The sequence below is a fragment of the Puma concolor genome, chromosome A3, assembly GCF_028749965.1.
Source record: "Puma concolor isolate L17-30 chromosome A3, mPumCon1.1.hap2, whole genome shotgun sequence".
NCBI lineage: Eukaryota > Metazoa > Chordata > Mammalia > Carnivora > Felidae > Puma > Puma concolor.
The window spans coordinates 73,234,427-73,250,105 of NC_141669.1; the positions used below are offsets into that span (position 1 = coordinate 73,234,427).

At 43.6% G+C, this 15,679-nt stretch overlaps 1 protein-coding gene across 2 annotated transcripts in view; it reads left to right on the forward strand.

Moving 5' to 3' along the window:
* Positions 1-3,996: 3,996 nt before the first annotated feature.
* The window catches only part of LHCGR (luteinizing hormone/choriogonadotropin receptor), a 55,814-nt gene continuing 44,131 nt past the window's right edge, over positions 3,997-15,679 (forward strand). For both annotated transcript variants that reach the window (XM_025931980.2, XM_086701143.1), the window contains exon 1: positions 3,997-4,169. In XM_025931980.2, the coding sequence (XP_025787765.1) occupies positions 4,006-4,169 (164 nt within the window). In that variant the 5' untranslated portion in view covers positions 3,997-4,005. The remainder of the gene's footprint in view (positions 4,170-15,679) is intronic.

Consider the following 15,679-nt stretch of genomic DNA (forward strand, 5'->3'; position numbering starts at 1 on the left):
ACATCAAGTGTTACTGAGTTCTGATCTAGTCAGGCATAAAAACAGGATCCATAATCTTGTGAAATTGCTCACCCCCTCCCCCCAAAATTAAAATAAATTTAAATTTAAAAATTAAAATAAACTGATAGCTACTTAAAAAAAACACATCTGGGGATGCCTGGGGGGCTCAGTCAGTTACACATCCAACTCTTGATTTCTGTTCGGTTCATGATCTCACAGTCATGGGACCAAGCCCCACATCAGGCTCAGTGTTGATCTCAGAGCTTGCTTGGTATTCTCTCTCTCTCCCTCTTTCTCTGCCCCCTTCCCTGCTTGCGCTCTCTCTCGCTCTCGCTCTCGCTCTCAAAATAAATAAACTTAAAAAAAAAGCGCCTCAGCATTACAACCAGTTGAGCAATGTTACACACACTCGTTCACACACACACACACACACACACACACACACACACACACTCTACTACTACCACTATTTGTATGCATCTGCTTACATACACCAGGTTTCTTTAGCAATGCACCAAATTCTTAGGCTTCTCTCAGAGTCCTCAGTAAGGATTCTGGAGCTTTGTCTTCCTAAGGCAAATTTAATTCTAAAATTGCTACTTTAGCGTTTCACCAATTATGCTCTGGGTACCTTATGAATCAGAATTACACGGCGGGAATCTTGTTAAAATGCAGACAGACTCCTGTGGGCCCCTCTCCATTCCAACCAAATCAGAATCTCTCTAGGGAGGATGTTCCAAGAGTCTTTGTTTTTAAAATTTCCCAAATGATACTTCTGCACCCTAAAATGTAAGAAGCCCTGTTCCAGAATTTTGGAGAGTTATTTTTAGGATTCCTAGTTGTGCTGTCAGATACTTCTGTAGCTCTAAGGATAAACTTCTTATGAATTCCATGAACTCTAGTTTGTCAGTAAAATATAATAGCAATCCTCATGGGCCATGCTTTTTTGAAGTTCTATAACAGAATTAACTATAAGCATAGTTATAGTACACAGAATTCCTTCAGATTTAGAAATATCTACTCTGGGGTGCCTGGGTGGCTTGGTCAGTTAAGTGTCCAACTCTTGATTTTGGCTCAGTTCATGATCTCACAGGCTCCATGCTAACAGCAGGCTCCATGCTTGGGATATTCTCTCTCTTTCTCTCTCTCTCTCAGAATAAATAAACTTAACACATCTACTCTAAATAAGTCACATATTAATGAGTAGGATAGGCCAATTCCATTGTAACAAACTTTTGTGATTACGATGAACAATTCAATGTAATTTTGTTAAAATAGGTACATTACAAGAACTGACATAATTAAAATCCAACTGAAATTAATTACAGAAAAATTTTATGAAAACTCATTAAGGTTGTGAGTTTTTTTTGAAATGAACAACTTCCCCTGTTCATAAATAGGCCTTTATCTCCAATCCAAGACAAGCAATAAGAAGTCAATATACACAATCTGACTCCATCCACCACTAATACAGTAGGAGCTGTCCACAAAGTCCTTGGCATTTTAAAGCTAGAAGAGACTTGGGGTGCCTGGGTGGCTCATTTGGTTAAGCGTCCGGCTTCAGCTCAGGTCATGATCTTGTGGTTTGGGAGTTCAAGCCCCGCGTCAGGCTCTGTGCTGACAGCTCAGAGCCTGGAGACTATTTCGGATTCTGGGTCTCCCTTTCCCTGTCCCTCCCCCGCTCATGCTGTCTCTCTCCCAAAAATAAGTAAACATTAAAAAAATTTTTTTGTAATAAATAAAGCTAGAAGAGCCTTGGGGATTGTGCACTCCAACCCCCTCTCAGATGAAGAAACTGAAGACCAAATCACACTGTCAATGACAGAATAGAAAAAAAAAAAAAATCCAGATGTCCTGATGGCCCAGCCCCCAACGATACCCAAGCACAAAATCAAATGGTTCTTCAGGGGTGAGTGGAAGCAACCATTCTTTTTACATAGCAGATATGCTTTGAAGTAAAAAAAAAAAAAAAGCCACATAAGATGTAAGATTTAAAATAAATACCACTGAGGCACCTTGAGTTATTCATTCCTTCTCTCCTGTAATTCAAGCTACATGGTAGAAAGGCTTGAAAAAACCTGGTGCTATTCCAACTTCCCTACCAAAATCTGATAAATTAAAAGAGGAGAGAAGATGTGACCCCAAAGTAGTCATGAGTAATCACCTGATACCTATCCAGACTGATCCAGTGTGGTTGAGAATAAGTCAAGCAAGGCTGTTTAAGCACTTCTCGGATGATTTACTAAACATAGGCTATAGGTCTGTACTTGGGATTCATTTTTTCATTCTATTATTCAATAGATATTGACTGAGTACCTACCTACTAGGTGCTAGAATCTATGACATGTTCTAGCAATACTAAGATGAACAGACAGGGGGAAGGACAACTAAAGCTATATCATTACAATGTGTTATATTACAGACTATAGAATCAGGTGTCATGGGCACAGACTCAGGTTGTGTCAAAGAAGGTGTTACAGTGAAAATGACATTGAGCTAAGTCTTAAAGGACAAACAGGGGTTTCATTAATGGAATATGCAAAAGGAAGAGAAAATCATTCCAGGCAAATGGGTAGCATATGCAGAAGTATGAAAGAGAGGTATGAAGAGAACAAGTAAGCAGTTGGAGAGAGGGGTCCAAAAAAGAAAGTATTATAGACATTAGCTTTGTTTTTTGTGCCATCTAGCACAACATGGAAAAAGCCAATTTTTTTTAAATAATAATTTTTAAAAATCTACCTTCCTTGGGCCAAAAACTCACAAGAGACTGCATACTGGTGACTGAGACATCTGACCTTGAGAGCTGGTTTCAAACAAGAAAGAAGGATATCTGTTCTTTCTTTTCCTGTCTCTAGAGTCTTAGACACTTTCCAGGCTCTCAAAGTCCACCTCTTCCAGAAAGACTTCCAGGATTTCCAGAGTCTAAACAGAGTCATTGTAAGGCAGGGCACGGGAGGAGGGGGGGGAGACAGGGGAGGGGGGAGTGTTTTAATGATGAAATTAAATAAGGGAAATTATGCATTCCCATAGTTAACCGTAAAATTGTCTCCTTTCTAAATCCTTGGTATGCAGATCATACAGTAATTTTTTGCACTGGTAAAAGAAAGTGGGTGATAGACCTAAGTTCAAACAAATTGCCACTACTTAATAACTGTGTGACTTTGGGGAAGTCGCATAACATCATTTTTCTGGTTGCAAACATCCTGCTAGTTTGTTGTGAAGCTTAGACATGACTTGAGGGAGGGCACCTGTCACAGGGTCTACCCTGTAAGGGGCCTTTCCGTGGGGCAGTCACTGCACATTATCATAGCATTTTCATTCATTCAACAAATCTTCATTAGAGACTTAACATGTAGAAGCCAGGAACAGACAAATAAATCTGAACTGGATTTTGTTCTCTAGGATGTCACAATCTATAGTGGATATATAGATATAGAACGGGCTCAAATAACTATAAGGAAGAAAGTGCTTACTACCAAGAAAAATACAAAGAAATTGCTTGGTAAGTTGAGAGGTCAGAAATTACTTGTGTGGAGAGAGCTGGTGGGGGAGAAGGGAAAACAATTTGGGGCTGAGAAGGAAGAAGCATCTGGGCAGAGCAAAGTATCCATCTGCCCCTTTCACAGATGAAATAAGAGAGGTTCCTGGAAGTGACAACATTCACCCAACTTCACACTCCGTTACAGCAGAGTCAGGGTGAGGACTCAGAGCTCCCTACCCCTCGTCCAAAGCAGTCACCATTACCACACTACTTCCTATAATTGGGCCATTCGCAGATGTAGAGGACAAGGCCGAGCAGGGAAAGCAGCAGGGAAAGGAGGGGATGGGGTCGCAGGCCACTACCCCCAGGTTGAGGCAGAGCACAGTCTCAGCAGTGGAGGGCGGGCGGGCACGGGAGAAGGGGGAGGGCAGGCCAAGGGGCGGGGAGAGGGGCGCGGGCGGCACTCCGGGGCTGGTCAGGGCACCCGCCCAGCCGCAACAGCCCGCGCTCAGGCTCCGCCGGCCATGGGGCGGCGGTTCCACGCGCTGCGGCCGCTGCTGGCGCCGCTGTTGCTGCCGCTGCTGCTGCCGCCGCGGGCGCTTCCCCGGGCGCACTGCCCCGAGCCCTGCAGCTGCCCGCCAGACGGCGCCCTGCGCTGCCCCGGCCCACGGGCCGGCCTCACCCTACTGTGAGTACGCGGCGCCCCGCTACGGGACCCTCGCTCGCTCCTCGCTCCGGGCCACTCTGCTTCCCTACTCTTTGGCTCCTTTAACCTGGAAGCTTGGAAAAAAAGGCTGCCCCCTGTCAAACTCCACCACCTTTTAGAGTGATGAGAATGCAAAGCTTGGGGACTGTCTCTGCCATCCCGTGCCAAGCCGCGCCTTGGGTTAGGGCCCCTCCTGCTGGCACCCCCTGCAGCCCCTGGCGGCCCCAGGGCCGTGATTTCCCCCACTGGGTCTGCGGCAAGGGGCGTGGAATTGCCCAGAAGCCACAAGGGAAGGCCTGCTCCCTGCCACTGCTTGGAAGTCGAAAGTGGCCTTGACCTTTGTGCTAGCCAGGTCGATGAAGGTTACTGTGACCTCTGACACCCTGTGCTCCACTAGGAATGGGGTGGTCAGGCCCTACGGCAAGGGGTGACCTGGTCACTCGACTGGGATTGCTGGTTCGCCCGCCGCCTCCCTAGTGTACCGCTTAGTAGGCATACGAGTCACGGCCCTACCCTTTCTCAGACGTACTTGCATTTCAATCTGCTGGTCTGATCAAGGTGTGCCTTACGTCACGCCTCCCACACGCCACCCGGCCCTCCACGTTTACAGAGCGGGTTACAAAGCAGGTTAAAAGAACTGCATACATCAGCAAGTAGGGGCAGGAAGAGGTTCGCTGAAGTGATGGGGTGAAGAGAGGAGGGGCCTTCTGTACTAGTGTATCAGAGTGTCCCCTGTCTCCTTTCTTCGATTTAGAAAAAGTACCACACATTATATGATTCTATTATATGAAATGTCCAGACCAACAGAAAGCAGATTAACAGCTGCCAGGTAGGGGTGAAGGCCCAGTGACTGCTAATGGCTGTGGCTTCTGGGGGTAACAAAAATTATTTAAAATTAGATTGTGGTGATAATTGCACAACTCCTCCCTAGACATACTAAAAACCATTGCACTGTATACTTTAAATGGGTGAATATTATAGTATATAAATTATATCTCAATAAAGTTGTTAAAAGAAAAAAAGGAAAGAAGAGTACTATAAAAGTAGGTTTTGGTTATGTCCTAACCATTGGCAGTGATGGAATCTCATTCTTGGGGAAGAAAGAGGCAACCCCCCCTCCCCACTTCCATGGGCTGAAACAGTCTGTCAGGGATCCCTCCCTCCCTTCTGAGGGGCTGAGCCTCTCCCCTGAAAGAGTTAGTGGCCTACAGGGAATGTTTGCAGCTGAGAGATACAGTTTAAAGGCTGAGGGGTTTATATTAATTAGTTTCCATTAATTATCTTGTCAGCTCAATTCCCTGAAGGTGAGGACCATGCTGAAAGAATTTGTTTCAATCAATCAACAGATTCATGGAAGCTGCCTTCCTAGTCCCAGCCCTTGTCCTTCCCTGACAAACCTCCCTTCTTGCTCTTATGAATGATGGTGCCACTAACAGCCTTTCTCACTCGCTCAGTACTTATCATAGAGATTTCAAGAAACTGAGATCCAAAGACATGGAATAACTTGGCCATGGTCCCCTTTTGCTATTGAGTAGCAAAGACAGGACTTCATCTGTTAATTGTGTTTTTATATTTGCTTGTCTTTGTATTTAGGAAATTACCTTTTCCTAAATACACACACACACACACACACATACATGTAAATGTACACACATACACATACATACATATATACATATATACATTCCCAGGTCCTCTCAGATTCAGCTCTTCACTGAGCTCTCTCAACAATTCCTGCTGCCAAATCATGTTGGCCTCAGGAGACTACCTCTTCCCTGGAGAAAGCTGAAGTGGAAAGTACAAAACAAAACAAATTCTCCCACTGCCCCATAGCACAGTTTAGAGAAGCCTAGAACCCCTCAAAAAGATTTTAGGGGTTTGGGGGTAGAGGTGGGAGGCAAGCACAATAGAAGAAATGCTAGCATGCTGAAGCTGGCTAGTCCCACTCCCAAAAAGGAGCTAGTCGTCCAGGCTCTGACACCTTTGGCCATCCCTGAGGGATTCTGGAGAATCCTCAACTTCCTCCCTTCACATGCACTATCTTGGCATCCACACCAAGAGCATCTTCTAGACATTTAGACATGTAAGGTTGGCAAGCATGCTGACCCTCACAAGGTAAGGCTTCCTGAGAATCAGTTAATTGAGAGATGACCTCCTCCTTTAGGTGAGAACCCTATGGGCACAATAAGGTGACCTCAACATCCATGTGCCAAGAGAAATACATAAGAAGGGATAGGAAGATAGTCACTTTAAGGCAGTGTTACTCAAAGTGTGGTCCTAGGCCAGCAGCGTTAGCATCACCTGGGATATTAGACATGCATACTCTTGGGCCCCATCCCCAATCTACTGCATCAGAAGCTGTGAGGATGTAGTGCAACAGCTGGTGTTTTAACAAGATCCCCAAGTGGTCTGGTGCATGCAAACATTTGAGAACCAAGATATTGCTCTCCATGAAGGATATAATCTTGTAGAAAGCAAAAGTGTGTTTTAAACTTCCTGTGCCATATACTTCCCCTCTCCATATGCCTCCTCACACACATACATACACAAAATACCTATTTATTGCAAAAGGCACCTATGATCAAATTAAAGCCCCAAACTCTGCTACATATGGAAAATATACAGGATTGAGAAAAAGTTTTGTTTTTGTCTTCAAAGAGGAATAAGGGAAGGAATCCATGGAGAAGGACAGACTGAAGACATAAGGGAGGGGGAAGAATGATATTTGGTGAAGTAAGGTCTCAGTGAGGGTGGGAGGACAGTGTCAGTCTCAGATCATAGAAGAAGGGTTAATCCTAGGGAGAGGGATACTTCTGAGTCCTAGGGAAGAAGACAAATGGATAAAGGTGTAACTTAACATTGAGGCAGAAGACAGGAAAAGTGAACAGCATCATACTGAAATCCTCTTGATGATGAATGAATGAAATGGTAAACACTAATCACAAGATAGAAAAAAAATGCTATGGATAACAAATTATCAGGAGTTCATAAAGAGGAGAGAGCTGAAATTATGAAATAAGGCACCCAGAGAGATGTGGTCTTGCATGAAGTCATGCACAGGGTCTGACTCTGAAGAAAGAAGGGGAGCACTCATGTTTCTGGGGGTTGGAGGAGACAAGTACAGCACAGCATTTTAGACTTCATCATTGGCCCCTCAGTAGATGCTAATTTACATTTTAATCATTCCAGGCCTTGGTAGTCCTGCCTTGTAAGATTTCATGTAAAGTCCACTATTTGGTTTCAACAAGGGGGAAAAAAAGGAACATGGAGTGTAATTGTTTGTCATTGACAAGCCCACTGTTTGCACATTTTGAAAATGGCACAGTTCCATCATTCATATCTTTCTATACTTTCCATGTTTTTTTAAAAACTGAGGTATTTAAAAACTAAAATGTGATACAAAAAATAGCCTCCCACATGCTCACTCATTTTAATTGAGGGGAAAAAGGTAAAAGAAAAAAATTGATTTAAAACATTTCCTTTTCCTTGTCTTATTAGTTCCAGACAAGTGGAAGAAGAGGGGGAAAAAAATTCTCACCTTGCCCATGGTTATATAAAGATCTTTGTCTCTATGACAACAGAAAGGTTGATCTTCTTGATATGGAAACAGCTTCTAAAAAATCTGTTAGTAAGAAAATGCTAATAATAATAATGGGAATTTATTTTTTGCATGTTGTGCCTACTGAACAGAGATTAAACTTTAAGCTTTATTATAAGACACAGGCCAGAGACTTTGAAAAGATAAAATGTGCTGTATCTATCAATCCAGTGTTACAGGAAGATATTAGTCTCCTGACATTGTTCCTGAATGTCCTTCTCCCTCTCCCACCTTCAGTGAAAATCAGGGTCCAGGACAGTGTTCAATGATGCAGAGGAATTAACAGGAGGAGGGCATGGCCCCAGTCCTTGAGAAACCCACAATCTAGGTAGAAACACATGCAAGAGACCACTGTGGGCAGGGAAAGAGGCAACAAGGGTCTAGGAATTCAGGACGCAGAGCAATTACTAAGGACTGAAATGTGTAAGGGAAGGTACCATGGGCAAATGGTTATGGGGCTGAACCTTTAAGGAAAGATAAGAAGAAGAGTCTTGGTGGAAGAAACACAGATTAGAATAGATTCAGATTCCTGGCTGGGTAGAAAAGAATAAAGTTGAATGGATCCTTCCTTGTTGAAGCTGCTCCCAGGCTTTAGGGGAAATTTTTTTTTTTAAGGGAACACATACAAGTCATCAGAAATACTTACATTACCTAGAGGGTTGTGCAAAAAGAAAAAAAAAATCCCAGTGTATAATTCTTGACTGATAGATTTCCCACCAGAATCATTCTTGGACAGCTGATTACAAAGGCATTCAATAAAAATCATGACTTGGAGTCACTTCCCCATGAAGCTCTCCCCAGCGTCTCCCACTCCCATACACACATCATTTGATACGCTGTACTGACCTATATTTTTGCATACACCCTGCCATAAGGTAACCATTTATTCAAAATAAACCTCTTCGGCCAGAGCAGATATCTCAACCACAGCACACTTGACATCTGGGGCGAAATAATTACATGTTGTGGAGGGCTGTCGTGTACCCTACGGGATGCTTAGCAGCAGCCCTGGCCTCCACCCACTAGATGCCAGTAGCACTGCCCTCCCAAATTATGACCACCAAAAATGACTCTAGACATTTGCCAAATGCTCCTATGGGAGCAAAATCCACCCCCCACCCTTGGTTTTGAATCACTGTGCTAAAGTGAGAACCACTTGAAGAGGTCTTATTCAACTGGGGAATCCCCAAATTTCATGGGTATTATGGTCAAAGTGTTTCTTGAACTACTATGATATCAAACTGAGCAGACAGCTGAATAGGAACAATGAACCAATGCAAAAAAAAAAAAAAAAATGTGTATTAGTTGGGATGTACCGCATCTAAATGTCATTTGAAAAATCTCCATCCTAGAGGATGGGGAGGTGAGGAGGTGCTATGGGTAGCGGAGGGAGTTGTATTAAATCGGCATCTATGCTACAGATTTTGCAGACCCCCAGTCTATCCTTTGAACGGGCATAGTACACATATCAGCTTCAGAGAAGCCAGAATGGAAGCTTACCCATATTGGTATGTCCCATCCAAATTGTTTTAGTTTTTGTTATTTGTTTGTTTTAACTCACTCATTAGAGAAAAATCCATCCTTAGCCCAGGATCCATTAAAACAAACCAAAGAGAGAGACCACCACCCAGAGAGCCTGGAGTGAGACCCATGGGTTCCCAGTCCAGGGCACAAGGTAAGAGTTCACAGGACATAGAGAAACCTACCAAGTTCTTGAAGGTACAACAGCTTGGCCCTGCCCTCAGCTTCCCTGCAGATGGGCCAGATGACAATAAACCAATCAATCAATCAATCAATCAATCAGTCTCAGAATTCATAAAGCTCTTGTCCTACCTCCCAACTCCACTTCTCCCACACATCCAACCAAAGCAAAGGCCCAAGATAGAGGTTGATCTTGAACCTCAGTTCTGACTCAGCATTCCCAGCTATACCTGCAAGCAATTCTTAAACCTGGCTGTTCCTGTAAACAGACTCCTTGGGGGAAGATTTGCAAGGACCAGATTTTATTAGTTTAAAAATCATCCTTCTGGGGACAGTGAATTATGGCCCCTAGCAAGACACGAAAAAAGCAAGCAACAGAGTTCCCAAAATCTCAGTGGAAATGTAGAGCCAAAAAGGTTCACACACCAATTCCTCTGGCATCAGACCCAGCTCCCCCCTTGGAAAGCAATAATTCCTTGAGTTTTTTTTCTGCCTTATTTTTTTTTTTTTAATTTCAAAAGCAGTAAGTCCGATTAATTTAGGGCTCCATGTCTTCTCCTTCACCCCCTCTATCTTCTTCCCAAGCCTCTCAGTTTGGCTTATTTTCCATGTCTTGAACTGAGGTACAAAAGCTTTTTTTTCCAAAATGTAATCTCTCATTGTAGCTGCAGCAGACGGTGTCTTGGCCATGTATAACTGTGATCTTACAGATGGGATTTTAAAGCCCCGTGAGTCATGGTGATAGAGAGGGACCCTGCTGCTCACTTCCAGACCCAAAGGGGCTGGCTCCATGGGAACATATGTATTCTGTTCTGGAAGCTCCCCTTTGGTGTGCAAAAAATCATATTTAATGCAGATTTTAGCAAATTTCTCACCAGCTATTTTTTAAGAGGGGAATTAAAATAATCCCACCCACCAGACAGGTGGGCTTTCTGACTTAGTGGGTAGCTTCTAGCAGCTTCTCTACATGGTCCTCATTTACTCCTACCTTCTGCCGCACAGGGAGATGACACCCCCTCCCAGCCAGCAAACCACACACAGCTGCCCTCTGTGTGGTCATGAACCACAGCTCTTTAATGCCACTTGAGCCAAACTCAGAAAAGTCCAATTTATAAGTAAAACTCAACTTTTGGAATGAAGGGTTTGTTTTGTTTTCCCCTGCTGCCGTTACATTTCTCCTTGAGTCTGATGAAATCAGGTGACTCTTGGGTTCCTAATTCTACCTCATGAGCAACAGCAGACAGCATTCCTGAGCCCATAGGGGTAGTGGCTGCTCTGGTATGACAAGGTAGGGTCCAACACAGCCCTCAAACTATGTGAATTGATCAACAGGACAAAGACTGGGCAGACCTGAGTTCTAGCACAAGGTCCCCTTTCCCTAATTTGCACTGTGGGTTTATGCTAGTGATAAAATATCTGTGCTGTCTATAAAAGGGACATGACTGAGTGGGGCTGACTGTGGTGAAGATACACAAGATGGCAGAGCCAAAAGTACTGGGAAATAAAGGTTCCACATAACTACAAAGTATGATTGTAACAATCTGATGCTACAGAGAAGACTACAAACCCAAAGCTGGTGCATGAGGTTGAACAGAAACTACCTATCATCCAAGGGGCAGGCCTGATGGAATAGTTTTCTTCCTGGGAGGTGTTAATTAGAGAAAATGACCCACTAGCTCTTCTCAACTTGGAAGGTGAATAAGTCAGAATCCCAAAATAGCAGAGCTCATTATTGCCTGGAGTCTGATAGGCTAGTCGTGTCAGGCCAGGCTGAACTGCCTTTCAAACATGCCACCTAACACCTGATTATAGGCTGTTTTCTATCATTCCACTGGATTAGTCGTGTCTCTCCAGCTAAAGCGTCTGAGCCTATTCTGGGTCTTTTCTGTTCCCCATTCCCCATCCTCAGCCTCAGGCTGACACACAGAAAACACTCAGGTCAAACCTGTTTGCCATTGAGGAACTCCATACTGAAATGTACAGGACAACTTATAGAATCCGTAGACACCGCCCCTGCCCTCCAAGAGCTCCCAGTCTTCAGCCATGGGAGAGAGAGGTCTAATTCTTGGATGACTGCAGGGAAATGCAGAAGGTGATAAAGTCTTGTAGGAGTTCAGAAGAAGGAGCCATCCCTTCTAGTCTGAGTAATGAAGAAACCTCAGTGGAGGCATCACTTGAGCTGTAGATCTTTACACCTTGCAGTGTACCACCTGCAAGACCACCTCTACAGTGGCAGCCAGGCCAACGTGGTCATTCCAAAAGCTCAGTCCTGGTCTTTGACACCAACTTAGGCCACTGGGGACTCACGATTAAGAGCCTTCAGCTCTCTCACTGACCATCAGCACACACCCTATGTTATGGATCCCCAATGGAACAGGATTACTTCCCCCAGGAAATCTTAGGTGGGACTCTGATTAAGGTTTTTCTCATTTGTAAGCACCAGAAATCAACTCTGACATATTTAATCATGATAGAAGAACAAGGAGGTAGAAGGATGTGGGCAAGATCCAGAGAGAATGTGGCATTTTAGCAGCAAGAGGTCAGTTCCCTTTTCCCAAGATTCCACCTTTACAGTGAATCAGCTCCATGGAGTCCTGCCTATGACAAGTGTTAAATTCCTAAGAAAGAGAATCTGATTGCCTCAGGCCCCACCCCTAAGGCAAGAGCATAGGGACACAGTCAATGAGACACTCCACCCAGAGGCAACCAGCCAGGAGGTGACTCTAAAGAAGGGACACTGTGGGGACACCTGAGTGGTTCCGTCAGTTGAGCATCCAACTTCGGCTCAGGTCATGATCTCACAATTCATGAGTTCGCTGCTGTCAGTGCAGAGCCCACTTCAGCTCCTCTGTCCCCCTCTCTCTCTGCCCCTCCCCTGCTTGAGCTCTCTCTCAAAAATAAATAAACATTTCAAAAAGGGGGGGGGGGGCAGTTTTGAGCCAGGCAACCACACAAATTGGTGTCCACCAGAGAGCTGAGGAGTTAGCGAAAATTGAAGGCACACATGCCAGTAATTTCAGGCACTTCAAATCCATCCTTAGATTAATTAGAAGTATGTAGTATTTTAGTTGCAACCAGCTTTTATGGGCTCATTTAAAAAAAAGAGTTTTGGGGGTGCCTGGGTGGCTCAGTCAGCTAAGGGCCGACTTTGGCTCAGGTCATGATCTCACAGTTTGGGGGTTCAAGCCCCACATCAGGTTCTGTGCTGACAGCTCAGCGCCTGGAGCCTGCTTCCGATTCTGTGTGCCCCTGTCTCTCTCTGCCTCTCCCCCACTCGTGCATGCTCGGGCATGCTCTCTCTCACACTCTCTCTCAAAAATAAATTATAAACATTTAAAAAAAGGTTTTTAAGTGTCTAGAACAGGAGCTTGTAATGGAAGAGTTTCCTGAAGCATATCTGCATTGTCACTGTCCTGACAACATAATATTCTCTGCTTCTAAAAAATACTTTTGAGAAATCATTACAGATAGTGCAGACATTCCCTGGGGAGAATTCAACATGTAGTTTTATTTATCAGAGTTAGTCTTGTCATGTTATGTTATTGCTAGAAGAATTCAGTTTAGGGTGTAAAGATTGGGTTATTTTGCTTGTGTCTTTAGAAAACTTTAAATGGGTTTTGAGTAAAGGCTTAGATGTGTTTACCATTTTCCTCTGAGGCTTTATATTTTTAATTTAGTTGTTGCACAAATGACTTGGAAAATCCATTATCTAGGGAATCTTCTTGAAAATCTTGGTTCACAGTATAATTCATAAATTCCTCACAGCTTCTTAGGTGCTCTGGAAAGTCTGTCTTGGAGGAGAGTCTCTCAAGTTGCACTTTCCAATGGGAGGGTTCCAACTGAATGAGCAAATGAGAACTCTGCAGGGTGGCTCTCTAGAGTTGCTATATATATATATATATATATATATATATATATATATATATATATATTTAAACATTTATTTGTGAGAGACAGAGAGAGACAGAGTGTGAGCGGGGGAGGGGCAAAGAGAGAAGGAGACACAGAATCCAAAGCAGGCTCCAGGCTCAGAACAAGCTGTCAGCACAGAGCCCAATGCAGGGCTCGAACCCATGAACTGTGAGATCATGACCTAAGCCGAAGTTGGACCCTCAACCGACTGAGCCATTCAGGGACCCCTAGAGTTGCAATATTTAATGGAAGGTTGTTCTTTATCATTTTTTTAAAGGGCTATCAGGTGACACCTGTAAGAGATACCTGAGCCCAAAAGAAAGGTACCATGTAGGAATACCTACCATCCCTCTCAGGTGTCTTATCTATAATCAGCAGAGAGTCAAGAGTCAGGGACAAGTCACAGATATTTTATAAAGTGTGACCCATGACAAATAGAAGAGTCCATTTCAAAGTACTGAACCCACCCTACCCCACCCCCACTAATCCTCTACCCTTGACAAGGAAGTTAAAGTTGTCACTAGAAGCAACACGGGTAGCTTGAATCTTTCACATTAAGTGAATTATAAGTACTTACTGTGCTCTTATCTTGTGCTAGATGCTGTATTATAATTGTATAAACACTACCATATTCAGTCTCAAAAATCTCTGGGGTAGTTAGTGTCATTATTTTATAGATGTGGAATGAAGCTATGATTTGAACCCAGGCATTCTGGCTCCAGAGTCTGTACTCTTCACTGTCCCACTGTGCTGCTTCTAAAGAGAAGGCATATGCAATTGGTGATGAAGGCATGTTCTATAAAGTATATAGCACCTGAAAGAGAACTTTAACCAAGGGTAGAATTTGACCTGCAGAGAAGGGTATATGTGCCAGATGGTGTCTGAATGTGAAAGTGTGAATGAAGACAGAAAAGGGTGGGGCAAGTTCAGGAAGTACAGTAGTCTGATTTATCCAGATGGCACTGTCCAGTAAAAATATAATGCCAGTCACATGTGTAGTTTCATTTTCTAATAGCCACACTTAAAAAGTTTTTAAATGGCACAATTTTAACAAAATGTTTCATTTAATGCAAGTGTACAAAATATTATCATTTCAATATTTAATCAGCATAAAAGCTATTAAGGAGATACTTTATATTCCTTCTTCTTGCCAAGTCTTCAACATCTGGTGTATATGGTACATGTACAGTGCATCTTGATTCGAACTGTATTTCAAGCACTCAATGGCCACTTGTGGCTGGTGGCTGCCTGATTGAACTGCACAAGTTTAGTGTATGGGTTATGTGAGAGGAATAGTGGGTGGCAAATGAAGTTTGAGGCTTTATTTGCAGGGCCTGAATGCAGGGCTGAGACATTTGTAGATAATGGACAGGCAAAGGGGAGGCATAGAAGATTAAGTGAAAGAAGAGTAACATGGTGGGAGTTATCAGGAAGATTAATCTGGCCCAGTTAGGGGAAAGCCAGGATAGGCTCAGAGGAAACCAACTCAAGCACTATGGAACAGTCTGGTGGAGAAAAGAATGCCCGAGAAAAGTGGCAGTGAGAAAGAAATAAAGGCTGGAAGCAAGAGACAGTATGAAGGTAGAGTCCACCAGAGACTGGGTGTTCAATGGTGGAACAGAGGAAACATTCATACAGGGTACCTGGTAAACTCTCAAATAACAGTACAAGAAAAAAAAAAAAAAACTGAGTAGTCATTCTTGCTGAGGAGGACAGGGGAAAGAAAGAAAACCCACTCAGGTAGTCCCATGGAGGAACAAGAATTTGAGCAGCATCTTTGAAGTTTAAGACTGTGAGCACATCCCTCAAGAAACTGATGGTTCTATCAGAAGGTTAGGTTTTCACCAGAGAACCAGAGGATTGTGTAGCAGAGTGTATCAACAAACCCCAAAGAAACAGCACTGATGTGCTTTGTTTGGTGAAGGACACAGCACAGGAACGAAGCGACCTATGTTCTAGTCCAGATTTGCCACTGAATTGCCACGTGGTTTCAGGGAAATCAATTCAGTTTTCTTAAGATTCTTCATCTGTCAAGTGAGGAGCCTTTTCACCCTGAGTACTTGAGTCTAAAACAGTGTTTAAAGGAGTAGCCAAACAATGAAAACCACCTGGATGGCTTTTTTTTTAATGTTTATTTATTTTTAAGACAGAAAGAGAGAGAGAAAGAGAGAGTGCACACAAGCAGGGGAGGGGCAGAGAGAGAGGGAGACAGAGAATCTGAAGTGGGCTCTGAGCTGTCATCGCAGAGCCTGACTTGGGGCTCAAACTCACCAACTGTGAG